The 13,998-nt window shown below is 46.5% G+C and overlaps 1 protein-coding gene across 4 annotated transcripts in view; it reads right to left on the bottom strand.

Moving 5' to 3' along the window:
• LOC146186889 (glycine receptor subunit alpha-2-like) overlaps nt 1-13,998 on the bottom strand; it is a 149,611-nt gene that overhangs the window by 49,487 nt on the left and 86,126 nt on the right. For 2 of the 4 annotated variants that reach the window (XM_084607485.1, XM_084607483.1), the window contains exon 2: nt 6,148-6,371. In XM_084607485.1, coding sequence (XP_084463611.1) covers nt 6,148-6,371 — 224 coding nt within the window. The remainder of the gene's footprint in view (nt 1-6,147; nt 6,372-13,998) is intronic. The other 2 variants (XM_084607484.1, XM_084607486.1) reach the window with 1 other exon arrangement.

The following is a 13,998-nucleotide window of genomic DNA, read 5'->3' as shown; positions in this document are numbered from 1 at the left end:
AATACAACGTGTGTACGAAGTTCATTAGCATATAGATTAATAAGGGGACACTTAAACTCCGCATTTATGGGTATTTAAGGCGACAGCCCGACGCATAAAGCCACGCGTAAACCAAGCCGTCGGAATGTGGCTGTGTGACCTACAGGTGACGTGTCTGACTCGGCATCAGAGAGCACTGGAAGGCTGTTCGTTATTTCACACTTCCACTCGAAATGAGAAAGCGGAGTTCCCTTATGAACTTCTCATATTATGTGTTCTCATTAATTCGCACAAACTCTAGAAGAATCAGCGCTCGGCAAGATTAGCTGCCAGGTACTCTCGACGCCTACAAAGCCGGTAACGACGAGAAATCTGAAAGCGCCAACGTCGGATTTTCTGGGTAACGAGGTCTTTAAGGTTAGCGCAATAACAGGCCTTCGTATCTAACCGATCGCACAGAGTAGCGGATGCTTCATATGGAAAGGCGCATTGATATCTCCCCTCCAGTAAGATGTGTTGTCGGCCTAGTTGGTGCAGTACTTCAGACATCTTATAGTAGCGCGAAGAAACACACACAAGACAGGGTACAGGACGAGCGCTAACTGCCAACTGTTTATTGGAAGGAAAGAGGAAAGTATATTTAAACCCTCGGCTACTCAGGTGTTCATAGCCCCAATCGCACTCACCCCACCCGGTATCAAAATTCATCAATGACAGGCTAGCTAGGCATGTGTGAATAAACACAACAAGGAAGCGATAAATAAACGATACAGATCTTAACAACAGTCAAACGTAGCAAAGCAGTGTGAAGACTTGAAGCAAAAGCAGAGAAAACTAACCTAGTTGCCTTTGGTTATTACCTTGTTGTGAGGTCTAATTTTTACGTTGTTTAGTTTTGTCTGCTTTTGCTTCAAGTCTTCACACTGCTTTGCTACGTTTGACTGTTGTTAAGATCTGTATCGTTTTTTATCGCTTCCTTGTTGTGTTTATTCACACATGCCTAGGCTTGTCATTGATGAATTTTGATACCGGGTGGGGTGAGTGCGATTGGGGCTATGAACACCTGAGTGGCCGAGGGTTTAAATATACGTTCCTCTTTCCTTCCAATAAACAGTTGGCAGTTAGCGCTCGTCCTGTACCCTGTCTTGTGTGTGTTTTTTCGCGCTACTATAAGATGTCTGAAGATATCTCCCCGTGTGCTTATTTTTGTGTTGTATCTAACGCAATAGCAATACAGGCTTCATTTTGAAAGAAATCTTTCTTCAGCGTTGTCGTTAGAGTAGGCGTCGGGTTTGTATTTGTCGGCGTTGTGGGCGAAATATCACCAACATGCCTCTGGCAGGTGGTAGCTGGCAGGTGGCACGGTCGGGAACTAAATGATTGGCGTTCTGTGTGACGTCACGAGACCACGTGACATGGCCGAGCTGGCCGGAGCTGCCAACTCTGGCAAGTAATTTAAGATGGGAATCCAACCCGGACTATTTGGATCCCCTACCGAGTATCACACAGGGGCGCTGGTACTGTTTGTTTGAAGAGGGGCTGTATATCTATGACTAATACAAGTACTAGTTCAAGATTTCCTATTATATTTTAGTGAATCAGCTAACTATTTTACATTCATTACCTGCTGTCTCATGTTTGCCATCGTAGGAATTACTGATAGGTGAGGGCCACTTTTATCATAAACAAGCCTATGTTTGAAATGGTTGACGGACTTCGTTGAGATGCTGTCATTAGACAGTCTACAATGGCCTCTAAAGCAAAGCTGGACTTTCCCAGTGAAGCAATGCTTTAGCTTTATTGGCGATATGTGAGGAATATTTTGAACGCAGAGCTTTAGCGGCGTTGACGTCAATATATAGCAAAAGAGCCACCCCACGGGGAAGCAAACAATTAGCGTGCTTGACTGCCGTACCCAAAGGATGCGGTATTGAATCCTGGACGCGGTAGCCGCTTTTCGATGGAGGCGAAAAGCAATGTGTCCGTGTGCTGTGCGATGTCAGTGCATGGCAGAAAATCCCAGGTGGTCGAAATTTTCGGAGCCCTTCATTACGGAATCTCTCATAGCCTGAGTCGCTTTGGGACAACAAACCCAAGAAACCAAAGCAAACCAAAGCAAACCAAACCATCGTAAGATTCCCCTCTTCTAAACAAACCAAACAGAAAGCACAGGAGCAAAACAACAAGGGTAAGCATCCATGCGTATAAATAAATGTAATGTAGTAATGGCTCACTTATAGCGAGAATCAGTTTAAAAAACATCTTCCCGGATGGTCGTCACAGCTGTTTACGTCACTGAAAAATAGGAAGAGGAAGAACCTACTACAGGGTTTTGAATATTTGGGGGCTGGGATTTAAAACATTCCTATGCAAAATCTACTACACCATTCGAGCTGAAATAACGTTCACAAAGTAGCAAAATATTTCTACGTTATCTGATAAGTGGTTCAACATCGGTACTTGCCTAGATTTTCCGAAATCGAGAAAAAACTGCTCTTGGTGGCGTGCACAATTTTTGCAGAAGATAGTCGAAAAGCTATTTTAACATGGTGCGTCATGTTAAACTAGCTTTTCGACTCTCTTCTGCGAAGATTGTGCACGCCACAGAGAGCAGTTTTTTCTCGATTTCGAGAAATCTAGGCAAGTACCGATGTTGAATCACTTATCAGATAACGTAGACTATATTTTGCTACTTTGTGAACGTTATTTCAGCTCGAATGGGTTAGTAGATTTTGCATAGGAATTTTTAAATCCCAGCCCCCAAATATTCAAGAATCTACCATCATATGCGCATTGCTCGTCTGACGCAAAATCCAATAAAAGTCAAAGCAGACACCTAGTTTAAATTAATTCCAGCTGAACTGACCGCTTCAAGCCGCAAATTAACCAGACTTTTTTTTTTTTATTAGCCCATCTGGGTTTTTCACTTATACTTGTTTCTCGCTGCCAAATGTCCTCTATTTTCTGCCTTTGTCGGCACTTTGCTTCTCTCAGTTTATGTCGATCGCACATCCTTTCTTTTTTTTGTTATTATTAGCATGTTTTGGACTAAAGGAGTGCCCTTTCAATTCTGTGTTCCATAGTGCCCTAACCTGTCTTAAGGGTCTCTGTCATGCTCCTATTTAATCGCTGCTTGAAGTTTCGTCAAGAACCCAAAACAAGATGCCGTTGGCAAGTAGTAGCACCTTTGGAATGTATCACTTATCTTTCGTAGGATTGAAATTTTGTCTATGATAATTGTTTGTAAATGCAATTCTGAAATTTTTTCGGTTTCAATCCAAGATACTCAGCTGGCCTCAAATCAAAGCTGACCTCAAATGTAACATCCCGGAAGTGTTAACAGTATTTGTAAATAAATAAAAATAAAAAATTCGCTTCTCTAGAGTTGAGGGTTATATTATTGGGCCAAGATTTCACTAACTGAAAACCAGCGAGATATCTGGCCCACACGAAACAGATATACACAAGACCCAGCATGAGCGGGGCCATGAAACAGGTAAGTGTACTTTTGATGATATTTTTCCTTCGTCATCATCATCATCATCAGCCTGACTATACCCACTGGAGGGCGAAGGCCTCTCCCATATTTCACCACTTAACCCGGTTCTGTGCTAGCTGCATCCACTTGACCCCTGCGAACTTCTTAACCTCATCCGCCCACCTAACGTTCTGCCGCCCCCTGCTACGCTTTCCTTCCCTTGGAATCCAGTTTGTTACCCTAAGCGACCATCGGTTATCCTCTCTTCGCACTACATGTCCTGCCCATGTCCATTTCTTCTTAATTTCCACTAGAATGTCGGTAACTTGAGTTATTTCTCTGACCCACTCTGCACGCTTCCTATCTCTTAATGTTACTCCTACCATTTTTCGTTCCATAGCCCTCTGGGTTGTCCTCAACGTAAGTAGAACTCTCTTGGTTAGACTCCACCTTTCAGCGCCACAGGTGAGTACAGGTAAGATATGCAACTGTTATATACTTTCCTCTCTAGCGATACCGGTAAGCTGCTAGACATAATCTGCGAGTGCTCGCCAAATGCGCTCCATCCCAATCTTATTCTTCTTGTTATTTTCTTTTCATGGTCCGGATCTGCGGTTACTACCTGTCCTAAGCAGACATATTCGCCTACTACTTCCAGTACTTCGCTACCGAATGTAGACTGCTGTTCCTTCCCGAGGCTGTTGAACATTACCTTAGTCGTCTGCATATTGGTTTTCAAGCCTACCTTTCTACTTTTCCTGTCTAGGTCAACAATCATTATTTGCAGTTCATCTAACAAGTTGCTTAGCAAGGCAATTTCATCAGCAAATCGCAGATTACTGAGCTATTCTCCATCTACCCTTATCCCTAACTGCTCCAATTCCAAGTCTCTGAATACTTCCTCTAAGCAAGCTGTGAATAGTACAGGGGAGATTGTGTCTCCTTGCCTAACACCTTTCTTTATGGGAATTTTGCTACTTTCTTTATGCAGAACTATGGTTTGTGTGCAGCCACTGTACATATCTTGGAGCACTTTCACGTACGGCTCGTCTACCCCCTGATTTCGCAATGCCTGCATCAACGCCGAGGTTTCAACTGAGTCAAATGCTTTTTCGCAATCAATGAATGCTATGTATAAGGGCTGGTTATATATGAGCATTTTTCTATCACCTGATTGATGGTATGGATATGATCGATAGAGTACCGTTTCCGAAACCCTGCTTGATCCTTTGCTTGATTTAAGTCTAAGGTTGTCCTGATTCTATTAGCGATTACCTTAGTAAATACCTTATACGTAGCAGACAGTAAGCTGATTGGTCTGTAATTTTTAAGGTCCTTAGAGTCCCCTTTCTTATGAATGAGGATAATGTTTGCATTCTTCCATGGTCCCGGTACTGTCGATGACACCAGGCACTGCGCATACAAGGTGGCCAGTTTTTCTAACACGATATCCCCCCCGTCCTTCAGCAAATCCGTAGTTATCTGATCCTCTCCAGCTGATTTCCCCCTTTTCATAGTTTCTAATGCTTTCTTGACCTCGTCCTTCGTAACTGGTGGAACGTCTGACTGTTTTTCCCTACCGCCAATCTCATTACGGTCCTGACTACTTTGGCTACTGTACAGATTTGTATAGAACTCCTCGGCTACTTCGACTATTTTATCCATATTCGTGATAACGTTGCCCGCCTTGTCCCTCATCGCATACATCTGTTTTTGCCTATGCCCATTTTTTTCTTTACCGCTTTAAGGCTTCCCCCGTTCTTTACAGCATGCTTAATTTTCTCCATGTTATACTTCCTTATATCGGCCACCTTGCGCTTATTGATTAGCTTTGATATCTCGGCCAATTCGATCCGGTCTGTTGGATTGGAAGCTTTCATTCTCTGGGGTTTCTTAATCAAATCTTTCGTCTCCTTAGACAGCTTACCTGTATCCTCTCTAACTATCCTACCGCCTACATCTACCGCGCACTCAGTAATGATATCTCTGAAATTATTGTTCCTTTCTTCTAGGGTAATGTCGCCATCCTCGGTTAGAGCTGAATGCCTATTCTGTAGCGAGGTCCTGAACTCTTCTGCCCTCCCCCTCATCGCTAATTCGCTGATGGGTTTCTTTCTTACTAATCTGTTGCGTTCCTTCTTCAGATTTAAGCTAATTCGGGACATCACCATCCTGTGGTCACTGCATCGCACTTTCCCGTTACCTCTACATCTTGCATAATGGCGGGGGTTGAACACATTATGAAGTCGATTTCATTTTTAGTCTCCCCGTTCGGACTTTTCCATGTTCATTTCCGGTTCTTCCGCTTGCTGAAGAAGGTATTCATGATTTGTAAGTTATTGCGCTCTGCAAACTCAACTAGTAACTCCCCCTGCTATTTTTCCTTAGTCGACCCATATTATCAGTTAGCAACACCACAGCGCTAAATATACTTGAGAACTCTAGCTACCCTTCACTTTCTTGCTCACGTTTGCCTCGGCCGCTAATGAGCTCCACATATTTTTGCCACCCTTCAGTCAGTGCTCTTGAACGCCCCCCTCTTTAGCTCGGCACAAGAGTCTTCGTGTTAACCAAGCGCGATGGGTGCCGCCTAGCGGAATTGCCAGTTGCTCAACGTGAACCCTATGTTTGGCACATGATAGTCTTCGGAGCCCACGCTCCCTAAAATCCAACAGAACACAGCTGCTCACCGAGCCCATAAGTGGGCCAGGCCCGTTTGTCGTACTGCTCGAGCATCTTGTCGAGGAAGGCGAGCCGGGGCGTGGGACCCGCTCGGGCCCCTTCCGCCGCTGCGTCGGCTGACGTCACCGGCGGGTCGCTGGTCGCAGCGGGGGAGTCACCCTCGCGCTCCAGACTACTCAGGTACACTTCGCTGCTGCTGCCTTCGCCCGGAACGCCCGTGGCGCCGCTGCTGCTGCGACCGGAGATGAAAACAAGAGCGACCGTAAGATTCACGGGGAATTTGCTCAGTGGTTTCCGAGTTGCACAGTAACTTTAATTTGTGGCTTTCAAGAACACAAAGAAAGTTCCTTACTCCTTGATAGCGCCGAGCTTAAATCCCTTCCTGCTAGGATACAAGCTTATTTGTTCGAGAAAAAGGCTACGCAAGCTACATGACACGTCGAAAAGGAGCAGGATAACCTTCATTTAAGTCTATTTGATGCAGTTACCTAGTCTGAACTTTATAAACAAATGTAACCCAATTTCTCCCGCTATAGTGTCATATGATGTTACTTTCTGTTGTATGGCGCTACACTTATCGGCATGAGCGGCTCACTCCTAAAAAGTGAAATAGAAGAAATTCTGGTCTATAGCGAAAGTAGAAGCGAAAGAATGTATATACAAGCTGAGTGCATCAAGGAACGCTGAGTTTCGATGGAGGCGAAACGGAGTGGTGTCCGTGTACTGTGGAATATCAGTGCATGCTAAACAACTCTAGGTGGTATAAATTTCCAAAGCCCTCAACTCCGGCGTCTCACAGCCTGAGTCGCTTTGGAACGTTAAACCCTACAAACCAACCAAACACTTCGGAGCCGACAGTTGGGACTTATAATGCGGCTGCTAGCAACAAAAGATTTTCGCAGATGCCATCATCTATGCACGGCTTAACCTTTGCTGCTATAGCGAGGACAAGGCCCAAAGATGGTATAACGGCATGCTAATTCAAAAGGTATCCGTACAAGTCGTTAGGAAAGCCGTTTTCTTCGAGAGAGCCCGGTACGAGGTAGAAATGCTACCCATAGTATGAGCTGCTTGTAGCGACGAAGTACGAGACCTTGCTTTAAGAATAGCGCATTGGCAAGTGGTTTATGTGTTTTGCGCCTGGCCTTCCTAGATCTAGCATGCAACTGTGCATAACCAGGCAAGTATGCGCACTGTATTACGGTTAAAAAGAAATAAAAATTCTATGCTGCTTTCCCGTTCTCCGTCTATATATTCGGAGATTAACCACTCTTTGTAACTTAAAAGCTGGAATTAACCGGGGTCGTTATCTCGTACATCAGTACGCTTAATGCGCTCAAACATGGTGTTTTAGTTACTAATTGCGCCAACATAAAGACTGTTCATTACAAACGATTTGCCGTGTACAATCGTCACGCCATCCTGGAAATGCTTATGAGAAACTGACATTCTTTCAAGGATACTTAGTGTTAAATCTTATTTAGAGCTGAAAGGTTCTGATTACTTACATTGCGAGCCTAATGACAATAATCGCTATAATTTTTTCATCAAGTTGCAGATGCAATGTACATCACCAGATAATGACCTCGCATAGCGGCTGAAAGGTGCAATCACTACAATGCGGTTGAGGCCAGTGAAGCGCTGCAAGGAAAAGCAAAAAAGGCTTTTCTGAGGTAACATTGACATTGTTGTCTCTCTAGCAGATAAGCGCTTTTCTTCTAATATAAATCGTCATGCATTTTTGTCTACATACCGTGATCTGTCAGTTCGAACGCGCCATGTGTAACTAATATTGAAAGCGCCAAAACGTATCTCCGCTTTGCATTAAATAACCGCCGAAAAATGAAAGGCTGGAATTTGCTGCACATTTTTGATAAGTAGAAGCAAAACAGACTTTATGAATCCAAGCTTAGTTCTTTGCTTTTTGGCAGTGCCGGGAGAACCTCCTTCCGACATCGCACATTTGCGGTTAGATGAGGGGCCGCAGTGAATGGAGTGCTCTTTTAATTAAAAAATTCTTCGCCTAATTATTCGAGCCCGGTCAATTCCATTGTTGGCTTTGATTATTTCCGGGAAGCCATATAGATCCCCTTGGTAAATGTTCCGCAGTGTAGTAGGTAATGTTTTCTATATAACGGCAAGCTGCCTGCGGTGTTTATTATAGTTAACCGATGAAACTTTTTGCAGCAAGCTCTGTCGCAAACACGTATTTCAGTCAGCCCAGCAAAGTTTTATCATTCTATTCGTAACCAATCTACCAGGCCAACTGGAGACGCGATGAAACTTCAGAAAAAAAAAAGGCCTTTTTTAGCTGCTGTAAGACAATAAACATGTGTAGGGGGGAATAGCTTCTCAAAAAAGGCTCTACTGACTACAGTGATTATGTTTAAAAGCCATAAGACGAAATATGGCCTTCAGTTTACTTCTTTTGGCATGCATGCAAAAGTTCTTTTCACGCATGCAGTGCATCGCTTAGCACGCGTAGCTCCAGGGATTCGGATTTCCACTCTGGTGGGGCGTCCTACTTTCGAGCCAACGTAGAAGGGCCCAGAAAATTACAAACAAGAATAAGCGAATAAGCTGCTGCCTCGGAGCGCTTTGAATATCGGCAGGCGCCGGTCTTCCTCTACAGAGCCACGACAGCAGCGTCGGCTGGGGGACGCTCATTCGATTTGCAGGGCACTCTGCCCAAATGCCTCCTGCCGCTATGCGCGCATCCCAAACAATATATATGAGATTGACTGCAGTGTGGCGGCCGAAGCGCTGTGTCTCCGACACGGGGCGCTGCTGTCGCGATGACGAAGCAAGACGGACGGATGCTCCGACTTCCAGAAAGGGCTGTCTCCAGAGACAGTCGGCCGCTGTCGAAGGCATGTGTCCGACTTTTAGGCGCGAAAAGTGCTGAGTGCCGAAGCTGTCAACGTGACATCATATCGGGTTAGCGCACTTTGTTGGAGAAGGCGAGGCCTAGTTGGAAAATATAGGATGTCCCTACATTGACGAATATGAATATGTCGCCCTCGGCTCTCAGACCTCGGTTCCATGGAAACAGGAAACACGTTTTTTTTTTATATGAAACTTCTCACTTTTTTTCTTTATTCACGCGATTTATATCAAAGATTTATCGTCAACAGGACTCTGAAATGCAAATATTTCAGCTCAGGTTGACACCATGACCTGCATACGATGCTCGGAATTTGCGTCTCGTTAGTAAGACGATGCAAATCACATTCAGTGGTCTAAGCAAAAAAAAAAAAAAGAAAAGAAAAGAAAAACATTTGTGTGTGGAGGAGGGGGGGAGGACCTTGATCGGTATAAGTAGTATAGTTTTCATATTACGTGGACGCAAACTACGTGGTCATGCAGTACGTATTATTCAGTAGTTCAGACTTCTTTTTTTTTTTTTTTACACACCGTACCCCTGTGACAACTGCCGCATGCTGCTCGCGGTAGCGGTACCGTTTGCTGAGTTTTACCATGATGCTAGCCCTTACGCGGTGATCTATTACGTGGTACAGAGATGATTGGAGCGTTATTGCATACTGTTACCAAACACAACTTCCATATACCACTCATGTTAGCGGTGCGCACTAACCCGCACTAAAACGCTCCGATGCAGTAGATTGGCAGTACTTTTCCAGTAGACGTAAGTTTACAGTGCTGAACCACGCTTTGATCATCGTTTGGCTTGTGGCGTTTAAAGCCTCAATGTGATATTGGAGACGCAGTGGACTCCGGAAATTTCGACCACCTGCGCTTCTTTAAAGTGCACTGACATCGCGTATCACACGATCGACTTGGTATTTCGAAAAGCGGCCGCCGCTACCGGTACTGGATTCCGCATCCTTGGGCGCAGCATTCCAGCGCTATAACCACTTCAAATCGCTGCGGGACTGCTTTTATCATCATATCTCCATTAATATACCATCTTGATCGTGATACTGTTAGCACTCGCCTACTCCCTCATATATTCGTCTTACGATCGAAATGATGATCCTTCATGAAGATCCACATATGAATCCTCGTCACGCACCTGAATGACTCACTTGACTCACCTATCTCATCACCTAACTTCCTCAGCGTTCATCTACGCACTTTGCGTTGCTATGTCCCACATTACGCACCTAACACGCGTCGCGCACTCGATTTTTACTGATCAGTAACCCTCTTTATCGAAGCGCTACAAAATAGCGCAGGAGGTGCCAGATATTATACTACCAGCATGCGAAAAATAGGGACAGCTTTGGAGCCCACATTCTCAGTGAAAAATATGCAGAATAACCCGCCGAATGTTTTGGGGGTTCACCTCCTGCCCGTTCTACACCGACTTTGCACAAGCACCGGCGAAACGTGTAAGAAGCTGCGTACATGGTTAGGCAAAAGAGACGAGAATAATCAATATTCAGTCGTGATATAGACGGATACAAAGCTATCATTATATTCTTTTTCTAAAAAAAAAAAAAAAAAAACGAGAACTCTTTCCAGCATTGCTAAGCGTGCAGTATATCGAGCAGTAGCACAGCTTGTCATGAGTTTCCACTGCTTTGATGTGCTGAGGCACGACCTTACTGTGCGCCGATTCTCACTGCCTCCATCATCTTAAGCACGCTTTTTAAGTCGAAAGGTTTTCTATATTTGATGGGCTGAGGAAATGTTCCCAGCAAATGTCCGCAGGGAATGTGCGCAGAAAATGAAATACACAGCTGTGACTTAGAGCTGAGGTTTTGTAATCCAGTAAACAAGACCTCTAAGAATTGCAGATGTCGTCATTTCTCGGCAGATTTATTAAGCAAATGCGCGCGTGTGACGCAATTTTCGGGTGCGGATTTGGGAGGCTACGAGGCAAAACTGCCAAATAGGCTGCAATGCGCCTTTTTTGGTAATTAAGAGTGCCGTGAGTCTGAATCAAATGGCAAAACTTTTTAATGCAAATTTCTAGGTAATAAATGCGTATTTTGTATTTTTTATTGTCACGTCTCGATAGAACGCCAAAGAGGACCCAAAGATAGGACGGGTTTAATAATCAACCAGGACGAGTCTTGCGCTCAAACTTCCTTCTCCTCCAGGCTCGCGCTTGTGGGGCCAGTCATCGTCTTTGGCATCGTCTTCTATGCGGCATTTGCCCCCCTCCTCAGGAAGTATCGTCCCGATGAGCATAAAAGGAAGTAGGAGGTCAATGTCGGTCCGAGTTGTACGGCTTCATGCGTACAACGTGGACGATGTCGGCTTGTTGCTGGCGTCGCTTTGAGGTCGACACCCCGTCTGGCACCACCTCATAAGTGACGTCGGTTAAACGTCGCTGAACAACATAGGGCCCAAAATATCGCCACAATAATTTTTCGGAGAGTCCACGGCGGCGAATAGGCGTCCACTCCCACACTTTGTCGCCAGATTCGTACATTACATGTCGGCGTCTATGATTGTAGCGTCGTGCATCATGCTCTTGCTGATTTGATCCGCACCCGCTAGTTGGCGAGCTTCCTCTGCACGCTGAGCGATTTCATCAGCGTCCTGATCGAGATCGTCGGTGTCGGCATTCGGGAGCAACATTGCATCCAGCATAGTTGTTACTGGTCACCCGTGAAGGAGGCTGAATGGTGTCATACGAGTGGTGTCTTGGCGTACCGTGTTGTAGGCGAACGTGACGTAGGGAAGAATTTCGTCAAGAATTACATGCAAAGCATGTCTGTGGTGGTTTTATTGAGGCGTTCCGTCAACCCATTGGTTTGGGGGTGATAGGCTGTAGTTTTACGGTGACTGGTACCACTAAGGCGGAGAACGGTCTCCAAAAGTTCGGCCGTAAATGCAGTTCCTCGGTCAGTTATAATGAGCGCCGGAGCGCCATGCCTCAGGACAATGTTCTCCACGAAGAACCGAGCTGCTTCAGCGGCGGTACCCTTTGGCAGAGCCTTGGTCTCCGCGTAGCGGGTTAGATAATCGGTGGCGACAATTATCTATTTATTCCCGGCTGTGGACGTCGGAAATGGTCCCAGGAGGTCCATGCCGATTTGCTTAAAAGGCGTTGTTGGCACTTAGAGAGGTGGAGTAGGCCAGCTGGTTTTACAGGGGGTGATTTATGGCGCTGGCAGTCCATGCACGTACGTACATAGTGTTTCACTGTTGCCGGCAGTTTCGGCCAGTAGTATCCGTGCTGGACTCTAGCCAACGTGCGGGTGTAGCCTAGGTGACCGGCGGTTGGCTCGTCGTGACACGCTTGCAAAACTTCACTGCGGAGAGCAGATGGGATGACGAGTAGATGACTGTTTTCCCCAGGGCGGGAGTTCTTCTTGTAAAGAACGTTGTTGCGAATAAAGAATGAATAGAATACTCGGGTGAAAATCTTAGGAAAAATCGTAGTTCATATTTTCAAGAAATCAATAACAGGGAGCAATTCCTGGTCTTCTCGCTGCTGTTGGGAAAGCGTTGTGTCATCTATGACACCTAAAACGCAGTGTCTTCATCGGTCATAGTGGAAGGTTCGACCGGCGCTCGCGAAAGGCCGTCAGCATCCGTGTGCTTTTTTCCAGATTTGTAAATAACTGCCATGTCGAATTCTTGTAATCGAACTCTCCAACGCGCGACTCTCCCTGAAGGGTCCTTTAGATTCGTCAGCCAACAGAGCGAGTGATGGTCGCTAATGACTTGAAAGGGGCGAGCGTACAAATAAGGGCGGAACTTCATAACCGCCCATACCACTGCAAGGCATTCTTTTTCGGTTGCCGAGTAGTTCGCTTCTGCTTTAGATAGGGTCCGACTGGCGTAAGCAATTACTTTTTCCACACCATTCTGGCGCTGCACCAGCACAGCACCTAAGCCCACGCATCTCATGCACGGTGTCAAAGAGCAGGTGTTTGCCGGCTTTGTACGCAACCCACCTAAAACCGTGAGTGAGTTCATTAAGGACGGTACGGCTATAGAGCGAGCCCTCCAAGATCGGTGCCGTCAGTACAACTGACCTGTCAGCTGTGCCCCGACGACTGCGGCGGCGCTGACTGCAACAGATCAGACCCCTGTTCGAGACATGATTAGAGAAATTGTCCTTGAGGAGCTGCAGCGAATTACGGCTACGAAAGCTCAGTCGTCAGAAGCCCTCGTGCAAGCTGTAAGGAATAAAATTCGGTGCTCCCTATCAACGTCTGCCCATTGCAACGAGTTTCACCCAGTCGACAACGCGGCAGCCATTTCCGAACCATACCGCGTTCCACAACCGGTCAACTACACGGCCAACGTTCCTGCACCTTATGAGCCGCAATATGAGAGCTACGCCGCGGTACTACGTCTCCCGCCTCCAGACCACGCCCCACCGAGCTCACCAAGCCGTCAGGAGACGCAATTCTTCCAGGGGCCTCAGTGGGCGCCTTCCAGGCGCTCTCAACGACGTCGAACGGACAGGTGGCGCAGTTATGACAGCCGGCCACTGTTTCGACTGCGGACAACCTGGCCACGTATATCGGTACTGCCGCCACCGCGAAGAGGGGCAGACCTTTCCGCCTGCTTCTGCTCGCCGCCACTTCGACGCTGACACTTGCCAAACCGAGGACGGCCTTCCGGTCAGCAGGGAAACCGAATCCCCGGGCTTCCGCCGCCGCTCCTCCCCATCGCCACAGCGTTATTCTCCGCCGATGCGTCGTGTCAATGCTGATGTTGGCGGGCGGCGGTCCCCCCGCCCTCACCGCGGAAACTAACCGCCGCAACCTCGCGAGGGGAGGTTGCACACAGTCGAAAAGTGTCAAAACCCTCACCATTGCCGCAACTGCCGACAAACCGTGCTTCTGACGCTGCCGTTAGCCTTGACATTGCCACACTACCACCGAAAATGCCGCACCAGATGAGCAACCCCGACGACGAAGCTGACACCG

The sequence above is a fragment of the Amblyomma maculatum genome, chromosome 6 (assembly GCF_055883805.1).
Source record: "Amblyomma maculatum isolate TAMU_Amacu chromosome 6, ASM5588380v1, whole genome shotgun sequence".
Classification (NCBI taxonomy): Eukaryota; Metazoa; Arthropoda; class Arachnida; order Ixodida; family Ixodidae; genus Amblyomma; species Amblyomma maculatum.
The sequence above is the reverse complement of the archived record's forward strand: the minus strand, read 5'-3'. Positions and strand labels throughout refer to the sequence as shown.